General features: G+C 45.0%; 2 protein-coding genes across 8 annotated transcripts in view; one reads left to right on the top strand and one right to left on the bottom strand.

Moving 5' to 3' along the window:
- The window catches only part of NAA16 (N-alpha-acetyltransferase 16, NatA auxiliary subunit), a 64,830-nt gene extending 63,000 nt beyond the window's left edge, over positions 1-1,830 (bottom strand). The window contains exon 1 of one of the 2 annotated variants that reach the window (XM_030475977.1): positions 1,522-1,830. In XM_030475977.1, coding sequence (XP_030331837.1) covers positions 1,522-1,575 — 54 coding nt within the window. In that variant the 5' untranslated portion in view covers positions 1,576-1,830. The remainder of the gene's footprint in view (positions 1-1,521) is intronic. The other variant, XM_030475978.1, reaches the window with a different exon arrangement.
- Positions 1,162-18,515, top strand: MTRF1 (mitochondrial translation release factor 1). Of its 6 annotated transcripts, none has more exons than XM_030475988.1 (10): positions 6,407-6,603; positions 8,133-8,591; positions 10,699-10,790; positions 11,634-11,715; positions 11,947-12,054; positions 12,146-12,318; positions 13,479-13,596; positions 14,795-14,931; positions 16,697-16,795; positions 18,294-18,515. In XM_030475988.1, the coding sequence occupies exons 2-10, from the start codon at positions 8,156-8,158 to the stop codon at positions 18,414-18,416; spliced, it is 1,368 nt and encodes a 455-aa protein (XP_030331848.1). In that variant the 5' UTR covers positions 6,407-6,603; positions 8,133-8,155; the 3' UTR covers positions 18,417-18,515. The 6 variants fall into 6 exon arrangements, with proteins under 6 accessions (XP_030331852.1, XP_030331848.1, XP_030331849.1 ...); XM_030475989.1 differs by having other exon boundaries at positions 6,522-6,804; XM_030475992.1 differs by lacking the exons at positions 6,407-6,603; positions 10,699-10,790 and adding an exon at positions 1,162-1,576 and having other exon boundaries at positions 8,133-8,440.
- Positions 18,516-20,239: the final 1,724 nt, after the last annotated feature.

Here is a 20,239-nt window from a genome sequence, read left to right as displayed (position 1 = left end):
ACTGCGAACTTGTTTGCTACTAGTAAGAATAATCACTTAACTGTTCTAATATTAGTCATTTATTTTTAGCAGAGAGAAAGAGGAGTGCTAGAATGACTTACTAAGATGCATACCATAAGCATGCAGTAAGCAACAAATCACCATTAAGAAACATTAAGTCTTAAAACCTGCATACTACCCAAAGCAAGGAAAAGAAAACAGTTATGAAGCACCTGCTGAAATGCACTAGCTACATACAGACCACACAGGCTTACACACACTGTTTGTTTTGAGCTCCGCTTCCTGAAGCCAAAATGCTCACCTCTTAACCACAAGGTTACTGAAACTAGCCTAACAAATCCCAATATAACTGAAGAAACTCATACCAACAGATTACTACTGTGCTGCACAGACCTCCTCTGCCCGCAGACGAGCAAACTGGCACAAAACTTTGTTGAGGCTGGAGCTCCATTATTATCACACCGAAAAGTTAATGAAAAGGATAGTCTGTTGTTTTGCTGTGGGTTGTGGTGGGGTTTTTTTCTTCTTGGGTGGTGCGTGTGCGCTTTTCCCTTCCATAAAGAGTTAGCATTATAAAAAACACAGTGATTGAGTAGAAACTTACAGTGAGCTCCTTCTTTAAAGTCACCTCACAAACACTAAATGTCCTTTGCACCATTAGGTCTCAAGGAGCTGAAGCAGCCCAAGATAATAACTGAGCGAGCACACAGAAATTGAGACAAGTCTTCCAAAGCACTTACAGAGTCGGAATACTTTAAACCACCAGGCGCCTCCAACTACACTTAAAGACTGCTCAGTGAACTAGTTCTAATCTAGTCCCTATACTGAAACTGACGTCCCTGCTGACAATGAAGTACCTATGGTCATCGGCTCTGGAACACCAGACCCCCGCGACGCTCGCACCGTGCTCCAAGGGCTTCTTCCACCCTCCCGAGCGCGGTGACAGGGGAAAGCAGCACACGCACGCCGAGCCCAGACCCGCAGCGGGGACAGAATGACAGCTCCCCCCGAGCCGCCGCTTCCTCCCGCCCGCCAGACCGCGGGCACGGCCCGCCTCCGCCCGGTCGCGTCGGGAGCGACAAGGAGGACGGAGCGGCGGCGGCGCACTGCCGAGCCCCGCGGCCGGAGCGCAGCCCGGAGTCGCCGTCCCGGGCGGGGAGCCGGGAGAAGCGCGGCCCCGGGTGGCTGGCTGCCTCCCGCCCTCCCTCCCGCCCTCGCCCGGCCGGGGGCGACACCGGCCCTTGCCGGGCCCCCACACGGGCGAGGGGGGTTCTCCCGGCCTGCTCGGCGGGGCCCAGACAAAGGAAGGTAACGAGGACAAACCGGGACGAGGCAGCGGCAGCCCCGGCTCCCCCCCAGGCGAGCGCGGCCGCCACATCCTTCCCCGCTCATCCGGAGCCAACTCCGGCAGCGGGAGAAGTAACCCGCGCCGTGGGTCGGAGGGCACCGCGCGAGGCCGGTGTGCGAGAGGAGCGAAGAGCGGCGGCGGAAGGAAGAGAGAGGAGCGGGGCCGTGGCTCACCAAGATCCGCTTGAAGAGGTTGCTCTCCTTGGGCGGCAGCGGCACGGACGGCATGGTGCGGGCGGCTCCGGGGCAGGCACGGCTGCAGGGACAGAGGGAGGAAGGGAGGGAGGCTGGCGGGGGCGGCCTGGGAGAAGCGACTGTCGGTGGGCAGGGGAGAAGCGGGGAAGCGAGGGCAGGCGAAGCCCGAACTCGGCGGGGCGGCAGCGGCGCGGCTCCTGCCCGAGCGGCGACTCTTCAACTCATTGGCCTGCACCGCCCTCCCCGCCGGCTCCCCTAAGCCGCGGCGCGCGAGCGCGGCCCCTCTGCGCAGCTGCCGGGGAGGCCTCGCCGCCGCCTGACGCTGCAAAATGGCAGCCGGGGTCCCCTCCGCGCAGGCGCATCGCGGCCGGCGGCCCCCGCCGCTTCCCCTTCACACACGGAGCCCCCCCCCTTCCTCCCCTCGGTTCTGCCCGCCCGGCCGCGGGGACGCGCCGCTGTGTGCCGGCGCTGGCTCTCCCCTCCCGGCGGCACTGAGGGGGGTTAACTGCCGTGAGCTCGGCCGGCGGGCGGCCTTTAGAGAGGGCGCGCTGAGAGGGGATCCCTCGGCAACGCCCCGAGGGGAGGAGGGGAAAGGGGGCTCCCACCCGCAGGGGTTGCTAACAAACGGTAACTCCCGGTCGCCCGAGTCCCGGCTGCGTGCAAGGCGGGGGCTGCGGCAGCCGGGCGCGGATGGGCTTGCAGCGTTTGGCCTCTGCCGGCTGCGGCTGGAGGGCAGGAAGCCCGCTTTGCGCTCTCGCTGTCCTGCCTCTCTGCCCCTAGTAACCTAGTGTGGGTGGCCGCCATCCCAACAGCTCGTTCACAGTGGGGCTGCGGAGAGCCGGGCTGCCCGGGAGGCACTGCAGCGGGAGAGCAAAGTCCCTGGAAGCTGCAGCGCTTTGAGAGGCTGCGTGCTTGCTGTGCCCTGGCTGGTATTTAAGGAAACAACAGCAAACTTCGCAGTCAGACTGGGAGCGAGCGGGGATGTCATCTATTGCATTAATGCATTTTTCAGCAGCCGGTTATGTAAAACTTCCCAGCGCTATCGTGCATGCTTAGAACAGTGAGCGTTTATTCATGGCTTGGCTCCTTCGCCAAAAGAGGTTTAAGGTCTTTTGAGAATAGATTTTTATTATTATTCCCAGAAATCATTCTTAAATGAAACTTTGCAAAAAAATTTAAGAAGAAAAAAACCAAACCCAAACACGTCAGACAAACAGCAACATTAAAACCACATGGCCTGGAGCATTTCCTTACAAAGAAAACTGGTTAAACTGTCAAGGTTACAACCAATTAAAAAGACCATCTCACAGGGCAAAAAATTAGGCAGCTTCAGTTAGAACCTCTTTATGTAATTACCCTTGAAAAATATTAATTATATTTTGGTATGTTTTAAAAGGACATTAATTTTGTAATACATGGTTATCCACCTACTGTCCCAGATGATGAATAGGATAGGTACGAGGTGTGCCTACCCACAGTAAAGCAAGTGTGTGGAAAATAGTATATAACAAGAGCCAATTTAAGCAGTTTGTCTGCTTAAAATATTTTATTTGGTTACACATAAATTAGGTGACCGTGACCGTGACTGAGGATTCTGAGTGTTGCTGAAGCTGATGGACATGATAGCTTCTTTCCTTTCAGGCTGAAGGAGGGAACAAGGGAGTAGACAATTTCTTGGAAGAGAATGACCTGGACAGTGGCCTAAGTTGGGGACTACTAAGTAGAAAAAAGCAAAAGTGGTAGGCTTTGGGAGCCTCCTGAGATGAAAACAGTGAAGGCAAGGAGAATGTTAAAGAAGGACAGCATATCCTTTCCTAGTTCTTGGCTGAGCATCAGATTGTGGCCGTTGTTGTGGGTGGTGGTTGTTTTCGGGGTTGTTTTGTTAATCTGTATAGAACTATAGTCTGTAATAAGTTTCTTCATATCTTTATTGTGTTTATTCCTCACATTTTTGTTCTGGCATGCTTCTAATGATGTCAGTTACACGGGTCACTGGTAGAAGTATGTGTATTTTCCACATGCTGTACCCAGTTCACTGTTATTTCTGCTAAATGGAGTAGTACTGCTTTATTTGGTGTCTGATTTTTTCAAAGCAGGAGTACATTTGACAAGCATGGCCAATTTGTCTTTGCCCTGCTGTATCATTTTCAGAGCCTGTTTGTACCACAGCATGTATTCAGCACTTTTTGTAACTAGCCTTGACTTTTTTAACTCTGGTTTTCTGTCTTAGCAAAAGACATGCCTCCGGTTGGGTTCAGTGATAAACAGATGCATCTCCAAGATGGTCAGGCAAATACTGTGCTAGGTAGACCTTTGGTCTGAAGCAGTGAGGCTGTTCTTGACAGGTAAAGGTCTCTGCTTCATGGAAAGAATGCTGTCTGAAAATCAGCAAATTGCAAATAAGAGGCAAGGGGTTGATTTGCATTTAGACATGTGTCTGTATTCAAATTCTGGATTAAAAGCAGCAAGAAAAGGAAAGCAAGGAGGCAATAAAAGAAATGTTTGTACACTAGCTGGGAGAGAATAAACAAAGAAACGAGCTTTTTGGGGAGGCAGAGCTCTAGTTGAAAGTGAGGTTTGGGACCGCAGTCAAGAAAACTTCTTGTAATTTAATCACACTGTGCTGGGCAAAACAAAGCTCTTTCTACAGGCTTTGTTAATAAATAGGACTGTATTCAAGACGCGTATGATTCTGTCACCAGTTGTTCCTTCAAACAGAAAGAATTCAGAAGTCTGTTGACAAACTATTTGGGTTGAAAGGGCAGGAGAAATGTTAAAGTGATAGATATTTTATAACAAGCTTGTGATTTTGCCATGTCTTTAACGTTATTCCATGACTGTCAGTGTCGGTATCTGTGGAAGTTGCAGCAGGATGCTTGCAGATCGCTAACTCCAATTAGGGCCGCCTGAGTGAAAAAGGGCCTCCGTGCGGGCATGGACCTGCCTTCCAGCCAAGCACATTGTAAGGCCTGGAGCCTGTTTTGTCTGATGAGACATTTCTTTGCCTCCAGTTTCTAAAGCAATTGGCAGGTTAGGATTGCCCTTCTGCACCCACCATGGGCTGCCGTGGTTTCTGAGAAAGGCGGTGGCACCCTGCCCCAAGCAGCCTGCACCCCATAACCCTGAGTCTCACCGGCTCCAGAGGCAGCTGCTTCAGCCACACAGTTTTTGAGGCATCAAAGCAAATCATAAAGGGGGTGGGAGCACAGACAGCGGTGGGATTTCCCATCCTTTATACTCAATTGCCGTATCACGTTCTAAAAGCGTAAGTAAACTTAGGAAAAGAGTGTATCTTACATGTTTTGAATACAAGATGCATGGACTAGGTCCTGTGGTTGAGAGTGTATCTGGCAATCCTAACTGGCAGTACAGAGCCTAGCCCTTGTCTTGGCTGCGTGGTCACTGCGTGGCCTGCTGCCTACTGGGGAGAGCAGGCTCAGAGTTTGTTACAGTCTCTGTTCACACTTACATAATTTGCCTGCAATAAAATCTGAATCATGATCACGTTTAATCAGAGGATTTAATGTAAGTACCATTACTGGCTGGAGTAGAAGCTGGTTTGATTTTCCTTTGCCTGCCCTACTCTCTAAAATCAATTTTTGAGTATGTGGTTTGCTTACAGCTTTCATGTTCATATTATGGTTTTGGTTGTCCTTCGTTAGATTACCTTCCCAAGTATCAGACTGCACATTTAGAGCCCAATGAGGTGTAAGCCATAGTGGATGCAGGGTGAGGTGTGGTGGAGATGGTGTCCAGATGAGGGCATCTCCCACAGCACAGCACTGCAGGCTCAGGCCTGGGGAAGCAACTTTGAGGTTTCAGGGTGCTGTTTGCTGTGGCCCTTTTCTAGCTCGGATCAGGTCTGGGGTGGATCCTATACTCTGGAAAAGCCTTTTAATCTGTCTGCCTTGCCTTCTGTCCCAGGGGATGGAGCCGAGCCAGAGTCTGTCCTCAGATCTAAATAAGCAGTTAGTTACCATTCGTGTGCTGGTGAGATTGGATCCAAGTCCTCCCCATGCGCCGGTTTCATTTTCAGTCTTTTGGAATACTTACCTTGCCAAACCCCAGTGGTGTTTTATGTGCTAAATACCAATTTTTTACCTTCTTTTGTTAATCCTGTTGAATGACAGTAGCTGGGAAGAAAGCTTTTCCTGTGATTATAGGTATAAAAAGACCCCAGTGTTCCTGAAGTCTTTTTAAATGGGGCTTTGAGCAACCTGGTCTAGTGGAAGGTGTCCCTGCCCATGGCAGAGGGGTTGCAACTAGGTGAGCTTTAAGGTCCCTTCCAACCCAAACCATTCTGTAATTCTGTGATAATTAGGGAGGTAGTTGTACAATCTGTTCAATATTATCTATTAAAATGTGCATATACATAGTATGTTTTAAAAAATATCTTGTTTGGAAGCCGCAGCCTGGTAGCATAATGATAAATCTGAATAGTTCATTAATATTTAGCAAGTGGTGTTTGTCTTTACTAGTGTAGTAGTAATGAATTTTAGATATAATTGAATAGGGAGCTTTGACATAAAGTGGAACTTAACGTTTTATGCAGACTTCTCTGAAATTAATCTTTTAGTAACCAGGTGTAAAACATTTATTTTCAGCCCATGTTTTGGGAAAATACACGGAAAAATGCATGTAATGTAATAGCTCGGAGGCTAAAAAAAGTATTCCCGTTTGTTGTCATTCCTGCCATTTCTCCCAAAGTGCTTCTGAAGCCACACCGCCTTACTGTGCAGCTGCGAGGAGAATATCGAGAACGAAGAGGGTTTTTTAAGGTCGCCTCCCCTATTTTTACTTTTCGTCTCGAGTGTGCGTTTGACATAGCAAAGCCAAGCCTCCCTTCCCCAGCAGCGGTGCTGGAGCGGTGCTCGCCGCCCTGCGCTGAGGGCAGCCCCGGCGGAGGAGGCAATGGAGGGAGGGCCGGGCTGGGCTGGGGCACGGCGGGAGTCGTGTTCTTCAGCAGGCATGCTGGGACTGGGAGTTTTCCCGCTCGACTTCCCGTCTGCCATGGCCTGCTGTCCTGGGGAGGGATCCGTCCGGTGCCGAGCCGTGCGGGCGGTGAGTGCCGGAGCTCGCCGGCGGCTGCTGGGGGCCGGAGCCGAGCCGAGCCCCCCGCGCCCCTCCCGGCTCTTTCTGGCCTTGCTCTGCTCCCGCCTTCCCCGTCCGCCCGCACCCTCCGCGATGGGGGAGCGCTGCCGGGGGCGCTTCCTGCTCGGCTTTCGGGTGCTTTGCTCGGGGTCGCAGTGCCGGGAGAGTGAGGTGCGTGAAAGGGTGGCTCGGAGGCACGGCTCTGAGCCGTCCCTGTTAACAGTGTGCATCGAAACGCGGCCTCCTCTTGTGTGCCTGTGTACCCCTGCGTGTCTGAATTCGGTTGTGTGGGGTTAATAGCATCTGCGATTGACAGAAATTATTTTCAAAACCTCTTAAAGTGTTCACAATATTGATAACTCTTTCCTGTATGGAAATAATATTTATTTTTTTATTTTAATTTGGATATTTTTATTTGGAGCACAAGTCTTACGAGGAATGGCTGAGGGAACTGGGGTTGTTTAATCTGAAGAAGTTTCAAGGAGATGCTGTTTCATGCTCTCATTTTCTCCGAATCCACTTTCTTGTAAAAATCAGTAGACAGATGGGATTGTGGCACTGGCAGAGATACCAAGGAGTGCTGCTTTATTTGTTAAACCTTTTCTGTGTGAGTAGTCCTAGAACACGAATGATTTCCTCTTGGTAGACCCGTGCATGCCAGTATAAATTTTTAGAGCACAGCAAGAATTCATAACATAGCTTGCAACATTGATGATACAAAATGAAGAGGAAAAGATCTTTTCTAAAGCAGCAGTGACGCTCAGGGGGGAGCCTGATGTCCTGCAAAGCTATAGGCCAATTGTCTCAGAAAAATACAGGTTGTATTTCGGAGTACCAGCTTCTTACTCGCTTTTTGTATGGAAAATATTTATATCATGTATATGTAAATGCATCACATGAAGGAGTACACGGGATATAAAGCACTGTTCCCATGTCTTACATAGTACGTATATGGGTAATTTCTTGCAAGTATCTTGGGGTCCTATTGACTGATCTGTTTCAGGGGCAGTTCACTGTTACTTATGTTCTCCTGACAAAATTATATCCTGTTACGGTAATGGGTATAATTTTGCACATAATTCTGGGCTTCCCATAGACTCTCTGTGTAGAATTCTGTACCTTCAGTATAGATTCATTTTCTCTCAGCAGCATTTTTCTTTCACCACTAAGGCATGGAATGGTTGGATTTTTCTCAGGGAGATATGGCAAAATGAAGCTGTTGTCTGTAAAGCCGTATCTACAGTATGAATAAACAGTTTGAAGAAGTGAGGGAAAAGACCTTTTTCAACCATCAGCCAGTACAGTGGTGCTGGTAACAGCTTCTGGCTTAAACCAGGACTAAATCTGAAATAGTCATCCATGACAGTTGCATTTTTGTTGGTCTAATCAAGAACAGGATTTGAACTTGATAGAGTTCTATGTTTGTTTGTTTTTCAACAGGATGCTCTCTTTTTCTAGATAATAACACTGGTCTATGTACTGTCTACTTTTAATTTCAGCTGGTGGAAAAATAAGAAGCAAAATGAAACCTTTCCAAAGGGTCTGTCGTTTCAAGAGCCTGCTTGCCAATTGCTGCTGTCACGGTCAGCTTCACAGCTGTCTTCTTCCTCCTGCTGCAAAGAAGATAGGTTATGCAGTGGGACTGCACAGCGGTGGATTTTGGAAGCCAAAATCTTTATTGGACACAGCTAGATTCACTCTGTCTTTTAACAATCGGCATAGGAAAAACCATCAGGATTCTCGAGCGTTGTGGAAGCATGAAGCTGTGCAGAAGTATCTGGAGACTCTAAGCAAGGAATACCAGCAGGTTAGTCATCTGTTAAATGCTGACTCAATAAATGACTTTGAGCAAAGAGCCCTGAGGAGAAGATGTGCCGATCTGTCCCCCATTGCAGCTGCATTTCAGGAAATCAGAGAGGCTGAGAAAGAAGTTCAGGAGTTAGAAGCTATGTGCAGAGGTAAGGAGAACACATCTGTGTACTTGTTTCAAAATGGTAGCTTTGTTTGCAATAAACTTCATTGCCTTTGAGGAAAGCTTTTAAATAACTTAAGCCAGCCCAGGAGCACGCTCTGGTCCTGCCTACTCCTTGGGAGCTTGTGTGCTGCGAGGGCTTTCTGCTTCCAGCCACGTCTTGCCAGTTTTCATGTCACCTCACTTCAGTTTCAGGTCTTAATACAGACAATTTGGGAGAGTAAAGGTCATCTGGAATCTCAGGGCTATCTGTCTGGCAGAAATAGTTCGGAAATGTTCATTTTGAGGTTGTTTTTCATGGAACTGAGAACGACACGAACTGAAGTAAAAAGATTTGACAAGCCTAATACATTTGATAGATGCAGGCTTTACCTGTGTTAATTAAAATGGAATTGCATCTAGCCAGTTCATTGGTACTTGTAGAGCAAATTACATGAACTTTCATTAGGCCCTGGATTGCTAGCTTCCAATTTAAATGGCAAAAGCAAATATTTCTTTGAGAATATTTGAGGAGTCCTTCAAGGAATAAACATCGATGGTTGTTTAAGAAGCTTCTGCTTTTCAGTAATCTACAGTAGAAGTTGGAGTAAGAAAGAATTAAAAGTTGTTGCTGTTTTTGATGCCTTTCAGGAATGAGACAGTACACAGGGAATGAGATAAATAATGGTGTAACATTTTGAGAAAAAAACCCAACATTGTTAGAATTGTGAGTAGGTGCACACAAACTTCTATTCTCCTACACCGGTAGGTATTAAGAGAGAGGGAAACATTGGCCTGGAGAGGATGGGGCTTACATTAAGGAAGTAAAGCAAGGTAAAAGCAAAGGACAGGAGAAAATGGGTAGCCAGTGGTGTAAACGGAGGAGGATAAGAGTTCATGGTGCTTTTCAGAGGGAGAACCGAAGGGTGTGGGCAAACTTAAAAAGGTGATTCTTGGAGCAAGTAAATATAATGAAGAATTTTTCTAATTCCATAAATTATGATGTGGATACATGGATTGAGTTCTGGATGAAAGGAGGGAAAAGAAAAGAATGGAAGAAAATTACAGCCAAGAAGTTAAATAAAAGGAGCCAAATTGTTCTATCTGTACTGTTTATCATGTGGCCAAGTTAAAACACAGATGTTCCTGTCATCTGACTGCTCTTTGTTTTCTGTTTAACTCCCTAACTGACCCGTTTCTCTGTAGTACCTGAATTCCTCACAATTGCTATTGCATTTTATATTTGCAATACTCAGTGAAGCAGAAAAACATGATTTTCTGGTTTGCCACTGGTGATGTGAGTCACGGGGTAGATGAAGTGAATTCTTAGAGGTCAGATTTGCAGGGAGGGAGAAATGGGGCACCAATGTGATGAGTAACTCACGTAAGTGGTACTCACTCCAGTATTTCCATGCCTTTCTTGAACTGGTGAGCTCAAAACTGGACATGGTACTCCAGATTGTGGAGAAAGAAATCTCCTTAAGCAAATCGAAGAACCCAGGTGAGGTCTCCCACCTCCTGATGACTTGCATCTCCCACATCTCAGTGGTCTCTTGAATAGCAGGAGACACAAGGTTAGGAACCTCATTATTATCATGACGCCATTATTTGTGGTGCTCACCTTAACAAGTTGCCTACAAATTGTTGAAGATATGGGTGTTTCAGGGCAAGTCTAGAAATGAAGAATTTTGTTGCATGAAAAATTGCAGTAAAGGAAACCAAGACACTGCTTGTCTGCAGGCCTGGTTTTGACATATTTTGTCAAACCCATTTGTGGATTTATCCTTGGACTGTCAATCTGTCTGACATAACCATTAGTATAACTGAGAGTGGCTGTCAGGTGGGACTGGCATCTATTTGATGCAGACTTTGAGCCCTGAGGTAGAGGCTGAGAGGTAGGATATCCATTACTCCTTCCAGCACACCTGAAAAGTATGATCATTTAGTGACCAACACGAATCCTGGCTTGGGCTGCTCTCATTTGGTATTTCCTGCTGGCAGAATGCAGCTGCAAGCTTCTGTGTGCTGCAGTGCATGTCTGTGGACAGCTGTAATACAATTTGTGCTAAGCTAAGCAAGATTGACTAACATCTATTCCTGTTGTTGGAATTTAGAGCTAGATAGCAGAGATGAGAAACAACTTCTAGAGCTTGCCTTAGAAGAGAAGGAGACCCTGGATAAAAAAATCAACATGTTGTGCAGAAAGGTGAGCATGAGGTAAAATTACACAGCTTTGTAAAAAAGATGTCAGAAAAATGGTCCTTTATGATCTTACCCACAGACTCTGACACTTGTGTTTAACAAAAGAGAAGTCCAGCTTCTTTATTATCCCTGAAAAGAAGGGGCAACATTAATTATTTGTAAGCTTCTTACTGACAATTGTGTCTCTGAAGCTTATTATTTTAGTCATTTTTACTTGCGTGCTTGTCTTTCTGCAGATGCTGAAAGGGATTAAAAAAATGGTGAGCCTGTGCTATTGAGACTTGACATGACACCCTAGTAACTCTTTGTTGGCAGTGGAGCATGCATTCTTGAAAGGTTTCTGATTGGAACTTGCAGACTTCCATTTTCCCTTCAGCTGACAGCACCCCATGAGTGCAGAAATTAATTATAAGCAGAGGAGCTGAAATGATTCAGTGGAGAGCTCTGTGATTGGGCTCATTTCTATGTTCACATTGAAATAACATGAAATGGGACTTTCTGAAAAATAAGGTGAATGTAAAGATTGGCTGGGTTATAGCTAATAACTTTGTGTTCATAGGTAGTTGGGGCTGGAGCGGGTAACCTGGCACCCGGCTTTGCAGGATTGAATTTTCAGCTAGCTTTCCTGTGTATGTATCAGCATACCCCATTTCCACAGTGACTGCACTGAGCTGCAACGGTCAATGGACAGTTTTTAGTCCTACTTACTAGTTTGCCAGAGTGAATCAGTGGTCGTGTGCTCTCAAGCTGTGGCAATTGTCAAGACTGGCTGTAAATTTGATTAAGAGGAGATACAAAGTCACGAAGGAGATAATGACTTTTTTTTTCCTTCTTTCTTTCTTTTCAGCTTTTCCAGCTTCTAGTGCCAAAGGAAAAATATGATAAAAGTCATGTCATACTAGAAGTGACAGCTGGCAGAACAACTGGAGGTCAGCAAAGTCTCCACAGTAGAGATTACTTCAAACCTCCATCCAACTTTATTCAACCTCTTATGGGTTATTCTTAATGCCTTTTTATACATTAATGGTATAAAGTAATACTTTCTAAAGAAGAGCATTAGTCTGTCTAATGAATGTGGTTAGAGTTGCAGCTAAATCTAAAAACTGGTGGCTGCCATTTTGTGAACTGCTATTTATGTTGTCGCGCCTTTATATTTTTAGGAGACATCTGCCAACAGTTCACTAAAGAAATGTTTGAGATGTACCAGAACTATGCAGACTATAAATGCTGGACCTTTGACATTGTGAACTATGCGCCGGCTGAGATAGGTACAGTAGTTCTTCAGATATTCCACCACGACAAGGCAATTAAAAGCAGTGTTTCTGTGCTGTATTTGTCACACATTATTTGTCTCTGTAGGTGGGTTGCATCATGCTGCTGCTCATATTTCGGGAGATGATGTCTATAGGCATCTGAAATATGAAGGAGGGACTCATCGAGTCCAGCGAATCCCCGAGACGGGCCTGTCATCACGAATGCAGCGTATTCACACTGGGACAATGTCAGTTATTGTCCTCCCTCAACCAGAGGAGGTAAACTAGCTGCTAATCAGGATGGTAAAGCGGTGTATTCCTGCTCACCCCTTTGCCCATTGGAGTAGGTGTTATTTAAAGCCATGTTACCGTTACTGTTTTGGGATTTTATTGGTACCCAAGTGCTTTGTGCAAGCCCCAGCAAGTGAACCACAAGATCTGTGACTCTGGAAGGTGATAGTCCTTTGCCCTGTACCTCACATGTTTAAATGGGTCATCAGAAGCAACTTAGCAGAGATTTGCTGTTGCCTGAAACGGCGTGTAAATCAGTGATGGTTTCAGTGAGTGTTCCAGCCCCAGCATTCACAGAGCTGACTGCTATGAGTAAGCCAATTTTAAATTATGTCATGTTTTAAGACAGGGAATATGTCCAAGAAAATATTCAGTGTTGCGTAGTAATGTGATTCTGCAGGTCCTTTTGATTTTTTTGTTTCATTTAAATTATTGGTGTCCTTCTCTGTTAAATCAAGGACAGTCTGCTTTGAATATGAATGAGTGTGTTGGCTAGTCATTCTGAGATCTTACTGATACTGACAGTTCTCACTTAAACCAGCAATTTACACACAAAATAAACAAAACCAGATCCTGCAGGCTTTCCCTGGACTTTCTCCTACTTCCTCGTAATGCTTTCCTTTCAATGTTGATCAGATCTGAATGTTCCTTTCCCATCCACTGAGCTCAAACTATGGCCCAGGTCATCATGGACTTGTATTTCCAATGCTGCAGTCCTTACTGGGATGTGGATACACCCATTTTTTCCTCAGTTAGATGTTTCTAAGCACTGTTGCAAGAGTCATTCAAGCTTGACTTGCGGCCAAGATCCTTGTACTGCTGTTTAGAAGTAGCTTTTGATTATTTGCTTATTTCTTAGCCTCACTGCCAAAGCTAGTGGTTTTACAAAAAGCTGTTGGTTTTGGTTTGTTTCACACACCACCCCCCCTTGTTTTGTGAAAGACCTGGAGCGAGAGTTTGAGAAAAATGAATGAAATATTTAAAGCATTGCTTGCTTTGCAGACATATTTGACACTGCACTTTTTTGAAATATAGTGATAGCTGTTAGGAGCAATTTTTTGGGACATGATAGTTTTTTTATACTGAGTATTGTTGACATTCAAATATGTTTAGAATGAGCAGAAAGTAGTAATTTTCTTTGATTCTAGGTTGATGTTAAAGTGGATCCCAAAGATTTGCGTATAGACACATTCAGAGCCAAAGGAGCAGGAGGGCAACATGTTAACAAAACTGACAGTGCTGTGAGAATTGTGCACCTTCCCACGGGTAAGTCTGGCTGTATTTCCTACTTCTAATCACCCTAAATCTGTATCCTGAAGAGAAAGCTTGGGATCCTGCAAGTTGTCTCTTAGAGCGGGTTTGCAGGGTTGGGGTTTACACCAAAAAAAGCAAGTAGCCTCTTCTGGTTGTGCCCCTCTGCTAGCAAGGCAAGATGTGAGAGCAGGGATGTGTACCTGTGGCCTGAGGGTCAGACATTTCCTATTATGCCAGTTTTATCTTCAGAGGGAGTGTTTAATGAATACACTGTCTTTGAAGGATGAAAGGGCAAATAGAGGGTGACAGGGATGGGATGGAAGATGCAAATAATTTGTGCTCTGTGCTCTGTACCTTGAGGAATAATGGCCATTGGCAACCAAGGGTTGCTTCACCTAGGTGGAACCTGCGTAGTAATATGACTGACAAAAAAGGAGGCTTGAAGATTTTCATTCAGTACTACACAGATACACAGTTCTATAGATCATGCTTCAGAACTGCAGATAATGCTATCCTATGTTGAGCAGGAAGGAAAATGTATACTCATGGGAAGATAGTGTGTAGACTGGACCACTCTGTCTTTCTCAGGGTTTGTTTTTATTGAAATTCAGTGGGCTTCTGTCTGCTCAGATGCAGAATCTCTTTAGACACAGGAAATTGCAGTAGTGACCTGAAAACAGCAAATAAGATGTAAAAATAAGTACTAAATTTCTTTCAAAGAAAGACCTTTATTTTACTTAATTTCATTATTCATAAGTTCAAGACCGCTGGTATTGTTTCGACACCATTCTCTTCTAGAATAATGAATTTTCCCGTCTCCAAGAGCTTATTTAGACTAAGACTTTAAGAACTTGTGTTACACTGTGTTAAAAAAGCTTCTGTAGACTGCAGCTGACATCTTTAACATGGGAATGCTGATTGGAGAGAACTCATTTTCTGGAGGCAATGTCAGAAGCATCATGAAATGTTAAAGTATCCGTGACTTTTCTGTAGCACTGACCAAAGCCCCTGGTGCAGCTATGAAGAGTTTAAAACCATACTAATGGTTCTGGCCACTGTCTTAAAATGACTTTATCCTGCAGCTGGATGACCCTACAAACCAGCACTCTAGAAGGTTTCATTTGCCTAATGTGCTAGAATTAATTTAGCTTGTTTGTTCTTTGTTGTACCGGGCTTTTGATGTGAGCTCTCTTGAATTCCTCTGTTAAAGGACTAGCAGTTGAGTGCCAGCAGGAGCGATCCCAGCTGTTGAACAAGGAAATAGCTCTGCGGACACTGAGGGCTAAGCTGTACCAGCAGATCATTGAAAAACAGCTCAGTCGGGAGCAGAGTTCCAGAAAACTGCAGGTGAGAACATGTGGTTGCTGAAATGCAGAGAGGGTGCTATGTTATAGATTTGTTTCTCATCTTTTAGAGCGACAGTGATGGAGCAAGTGAGTGTGAGTGCCTGACCAGGTGTGCTCACAAAGGAGAATCTTGTGTTTTAAAATGGTCTGGATTTTACTTATCCCAGTTCAATGTTATTGCAGACTTCCTAAGCAATGAAAAAGAGGCATCAGCTGTAGCTGGACTAGCTGTACTTATCCAAAAGGCAACATTCTACATCGTGTGCTGAATCCCGCTCTTAAGGCCAGAGTTACACAAGTAGAGCATCAGTAAACTCTTATTTTCCATGAAAACTAGGATCAGAAGTTCTCAAGATTGTATTTTGACCTATTTCTGAACCAGAGTATTTGATAAGACCATACAGAACTTTTGAAAGAGACAAGTATGTACACAATACTGCCACTACACAGGTAGCAGTTTATTTGATACAGTTTAGGTAACCTTTTAAGAAAGAAACACCTTCCATAGGAGAGTTACGTCAAGTTACGGTGCAAAGTGAGCTTTTCTCTTGAAATGTGCTATCATTCTTTTCCCATTCTTTGAACACTTTCCCCATTTGTGGTCTGAACTTTAACAGTGATCGCCAGGAATAAAACTACTTCAGAATTACAGAATTATTCAGTACTCCGAAGCTTCCAGCTTAGCTATTTAATCACTAATGTCAGGCTGCATGTAAGCGCATTGTTCCTGCAGGATATTGGCCCAGTCATTGGAAGTGGTGAGCCATTTCTCTTGTGTTAATAATTTTAGCTTGAGAGCCTTCAGAGTTGCATAAAGGACTTAGATGTACATTTATATGAATAGTACAGGAAATCAGGCAAAAGTAGATTGCTTTTCCTAATGTTTCAGAATTTATTCAGTAAATGCCTTGTTTCAAAATGTACGTGTTGAGTGCAGATGAGTTTTTCAGCAAAGCCCACTGGAGCAGACACCCATTTCTCTGGGCAGTTTTCAGCATTTAATTCTCCATTTTAACGAAGTGTTTAACCACACACCAACGCTGCCTTTCGATTTCCCTAACTTTTAAAGGGCTTGCATTCCTGCACTTCGCCACTAGAGGACTACTCTTTGTAGTCTTAATTTACTCCTTGTTCAGTACTAACGACACCTAAACGTTAGTGGAACTGCTTTGCCACACGTTGACTGGGCTGCTTGTTAACGGTGCTCACTTTCATTATCTCTTGTGGGAGCTATAACCCTCCCAAAGAAAGAAAATCAGCCTTACATTTTTGAACTAAGGGCTCGGGTAGACCTATCTCTGGCCTTACGTGACTTCTAAGAGTTAGGTAGTTCTTCCAGCTACAGAGCTGGACCACAAACGTACTGGGGGATCTAAGAACTTCGTCTGTGATACAGAATCACAGATTTTTTTTTCCCAGAGAAGCTGTGTCTGCCCCATCCCTGGCAGTGTTCAAGGCCAGGTTGGACGGGGCTTGGAGCAACCTGCTCTGGTGGAAGGTGTCCCTGCCCATGGCAGGGGGTTGGAACTGGATGATCTTTAAGGTCCCTTCCAACCCAAACCATTCTGTGATTCTATGATAATACAATATAGCAATGCCAAAGTATTTAAAAAACTCCTATGCTAAACCAGTGACCACTAGGTTCGTAGTTGGAATAGTCTAATCCATCAAAGTTTATTCTAGGTATGCTGCTTGAGGGTGATATTTGACTCTATTTCTTTTTAAACACAATATAATAAAGTTTGGGTTTTGCTCTTGTGCTACAGTTGGGAACAAGAGCCCAGTCGGAGAGAATTCGTACTTACAACTTCACCCAGGACAGAGTCACTGACCACAGGATCTCGTATGATGCACGCAATATCAAGGTAATGGTTGCTTATGAGAGTGTTTAAAGTACCATAAGAGGAAATTAACTTAGTGAAAACAATGTAATCTGTATGAGGAAATCAGATAGCCATTTGTGCTCTGTCAGAACATCATAGCTTTAGAAAGCTGAAACTTTCTTCCTGCCTGGTTTGGAGTGCTGTTAAAGATGCCTGGCACAGGACATAGCTCGCTGGCCTACATGTAGCCCTCAGTGAACTCCCCAAGTCCCTCAGCCAAACTGGCAAGTGACGTTTGAGATTCTTGAAGCTTAGTACATCTGCAAGAAAAACCAGACACCAAGGGCTTGCTTTTTGTTAAGCCAGTCTTTCCTCCTCCCAGTGCTGGAGTGAAGAGAAAAACTTTTATGCCTGCCTTGCAGGCCAGTTAGATGAAACAGAAACCAAATGCTTTCATTTCAAGATTACCTGAGGTCTTGTTTCTGAGTAAATCTCTACATATGGCTTGAATCTTATTTATTTATTGTTGTTTTACAGGGACACAAATATCTAATAATGCATTTTTGTGTGTCAAATTTATGAAAATGGTTTGCATTTTAGGACACAGTTTAGGATGACCCTTCAATATTTTGGCTTGGGTATCCAGTTCACTGTAAATGCTGTTGCATAAGCATCCACGCTTTTTGAATTGTACCCAGAGGTGTCCTGGGTAACTTCAGAGAACACAGGGCATGCTGAGTATGGAGTGGTTCATGTTTAATGGCGTGAGGTACACAGATACAATGGGAAGAAGTTTTAGAATTTAGATTAGACATGAGGAAGAAATTCTTCCCTGTGAGGGTGGTGAGGCCCTGGCACAGGTTGCCCAGAGAAGCTGTGTCTGCTCCATCCCTGGCAGTGTTCAAGGCCAGGTTGGATGGGGCTTTGAGCGACCTGCTCTAGTGGAAGGTGTCCCTGCCCATGGCAGGGGGTTGGAACTGGATGAGCTTTAAGGTCCCTTCCAACCCAAACCATTCTGTGATTCTATGGTTCTGTGAGTTTCACAATTACATAAAGACGACTTTTGTTAGTTGAACTTTTCAGCTACTTAGTGTTGGGAACTTGTTACTTTCTTGAGTGAAACTGGAACCATAAACTGCCTGACAAAAGTTAGCTGGGCTCTGCTTGCAAAACAAACTAGATCTTGGCGTGAGCAACCTATATTTGACTTGGGTTCTTCTACCCTTGATTGCTCTTGCAAGGGGATTTGCATGTAAATGCATGGGTTACAAGAAAGCCTGGCAGGAAGGCACCAGCAGCTCCCTTTGTTGCTGCTGGAATCGCTGTGTTGCTCACAGGCAGCCAGCTGAAGTCCTGCTGCTGTGCACCACGGCACGTTGCTTTCACACACGGGGAGCGCAGAGGTGAGCAAATGAATGCATCAAGGTAAGACTCCAGGCAGAGTGCATTCCCGGAGCTCCTTGTCCGAGTCTTGGGCGATTTGGAAGTATACTGATGTACAGTCAGTAATGCTTTTGCCTGTTTTTCTTTTTTCTTACAGGAAATTCTAAATGGGAAAGAAGCACTGGATAAGCTCATCAACAGACTGCTGGAGTTTGCGGAGATGGAGGCTGTCACCGAGTATCTAGAAAGTTTGCAGGCTGTGGAAGGAGGAGGCTGCTGAAGGCCTTGCGTGGAAGTGAAGCAGAAATGTTGTGTTCAGTAGTAAAATGCTGAGTTTGTTAAATGATAGTTTGATTAAAATCTATGCCTCTGTTTTTCAGGGTGTGATACTACTCTTTTTTATACTTAGGTGCAAATGGGCTGAATTCATTTCAGCAGCCCTTGCAGAAAAGAACAAGCTCGGAGTGCGGTGTGCGCGTACCTCAGCAGCATGGCTCTGTTAAGCTGGTCCTTCTCTTGGCCATATTGCAGCTGGAAAGACACAGAATCGTGGTGATGGAGCAGAAGAAATAACACATAGTGCATGTTTTGGAGGTGGGAGATGTTCCTCTCCAGGTGAAAGAACCTCAGCTCCCCAGACAGTCTAGAATCTGGCCTCGTGAGTGTATCTATGCATGGGTGAGCTTCCTAAGTGCAGTCCCTTCAAAATAACTCTGTGTTATGATGCTTTATTTTTTAGAGTGACTGTACAAAAGCAGAGGCAGCAATCTCGAGCAGGGGCCCAGACCCTTAAAAGAGAAGCCTGTCAGCTTGCTTCCGGCTGCTCTTGGGTGAGCTTAGGGTGGGACAGGACCACGTGCTGCAGTGGTGGGTAAAAGTAGGTGTTCTAGTTTCCAACTGAGAATGATGAGATTCCAGAAGGAGTTCAGCCATGATAACAGGCAGCTCCCTGCTTCTTGGCAGAGAAAACGAGTTCACAGTGTAACGTGTTTTAGCAAATGGGTAGCTCTGCAGTTCAGTTTCTGCCTTGATGACTTTGGGAATGTGTGCCTGTCCCTGAGGGTGATCCAGTCGCTTACACAGCATTCGGATGCAGCGGTTCGAGAATCCTGATGTGTTTAATGTCACACAAACCCACACGAGTGCTCTGCTGAACTGGGCTGGCTTGCTACAACACGATGTTTGGTTTTTATCCTGCTCTTCCCAGGTTATGCTATAAAGCTGCTCCTCTGTACAAGCTTTTGCATGTGAAGAATCAGTTCATTGTTAGGATTTAAATTACTCCTCGTGGTTGATTTATATTTGCACATCTGTTTTGTGATCGCACATGATACGGGACTGAGAAAATGCTAGTTACTTTAAGGAAAATAATCATTTCAACACGGAGTTTATCTAAATGGTGTAGTTTTTACCACTGTGCATATAACAAACAGCAGTTTTAACTTTATTCAGCTGTATTAAGAAAGATGGAACTTGAACCAGGAAGCAACTAGGAAAACTATACTCGGTTTCTCAATTCCGGAATTATTCTTCAGTTCTTTGGCATGTTTGCACATTCTTATCAGTAAGTTTTGTCTGGCAATTTCTGAGTTGCTCCCAGCACATCAGTTACAAAAGCTTTTGGGTTTGCTTGGGCTTTTTTCAGTTTATAGCCCTGTAAGTCAATCAGGAACCATCGCCACGCAGTTGAAGAGTCATTGGGACACTTGAACTTTGACTTTTTGCAGTAAGCAGTTCAGGAAAAAACCCTGCAGGAAGATCTGCAGCTCAGCTTCTACTCAAGGCAGTAAAAGAAACGCTATGAACTCGTTTATGTGCATTCCCCCCCTTTTAAAAGTGCAGATCTTTCTTTAACTCTCAGGGCATCGCTCGTCAACCTTAAGACAAGCAAGTATGAAGACTACTGAATGACGATCTGTTACCGTCAGAAAGTTTATCCATTCAGCTACATTTGGGATGTTGCTACAACAAACCTCACCTGAACTCTGATAAGAATTGTAAAATTAACAATTTTAACCCGTGTCATTTGTTACTTGTAATTGATGCACAGAACAAACCCATTTCCAGTGACTGCTGAATGCGCTACTGAAAGGCACCAGACAC

The sequence above is a fragment of the Strigops habroptila genome, chromosome 2 (assembly GCF_004027225.2).
Source record: "Strigops habroptila isolate Jane chromosome 2, bStrHab1.2.pri, whole genome shotgun sequence".
Classification (NCBI taxonomy): domain Eukaryota; kingdom Metazoa; phylum Chordata; class Aves; order Psittaciformes; family Psittacidae; genus Strigops; species Strigops habroptila.
The sequence above is the reverse complement of the archived record's forward strand: the minus strand, read 5'-3'. Positions and strand labels throughout refer to the sequence as shown.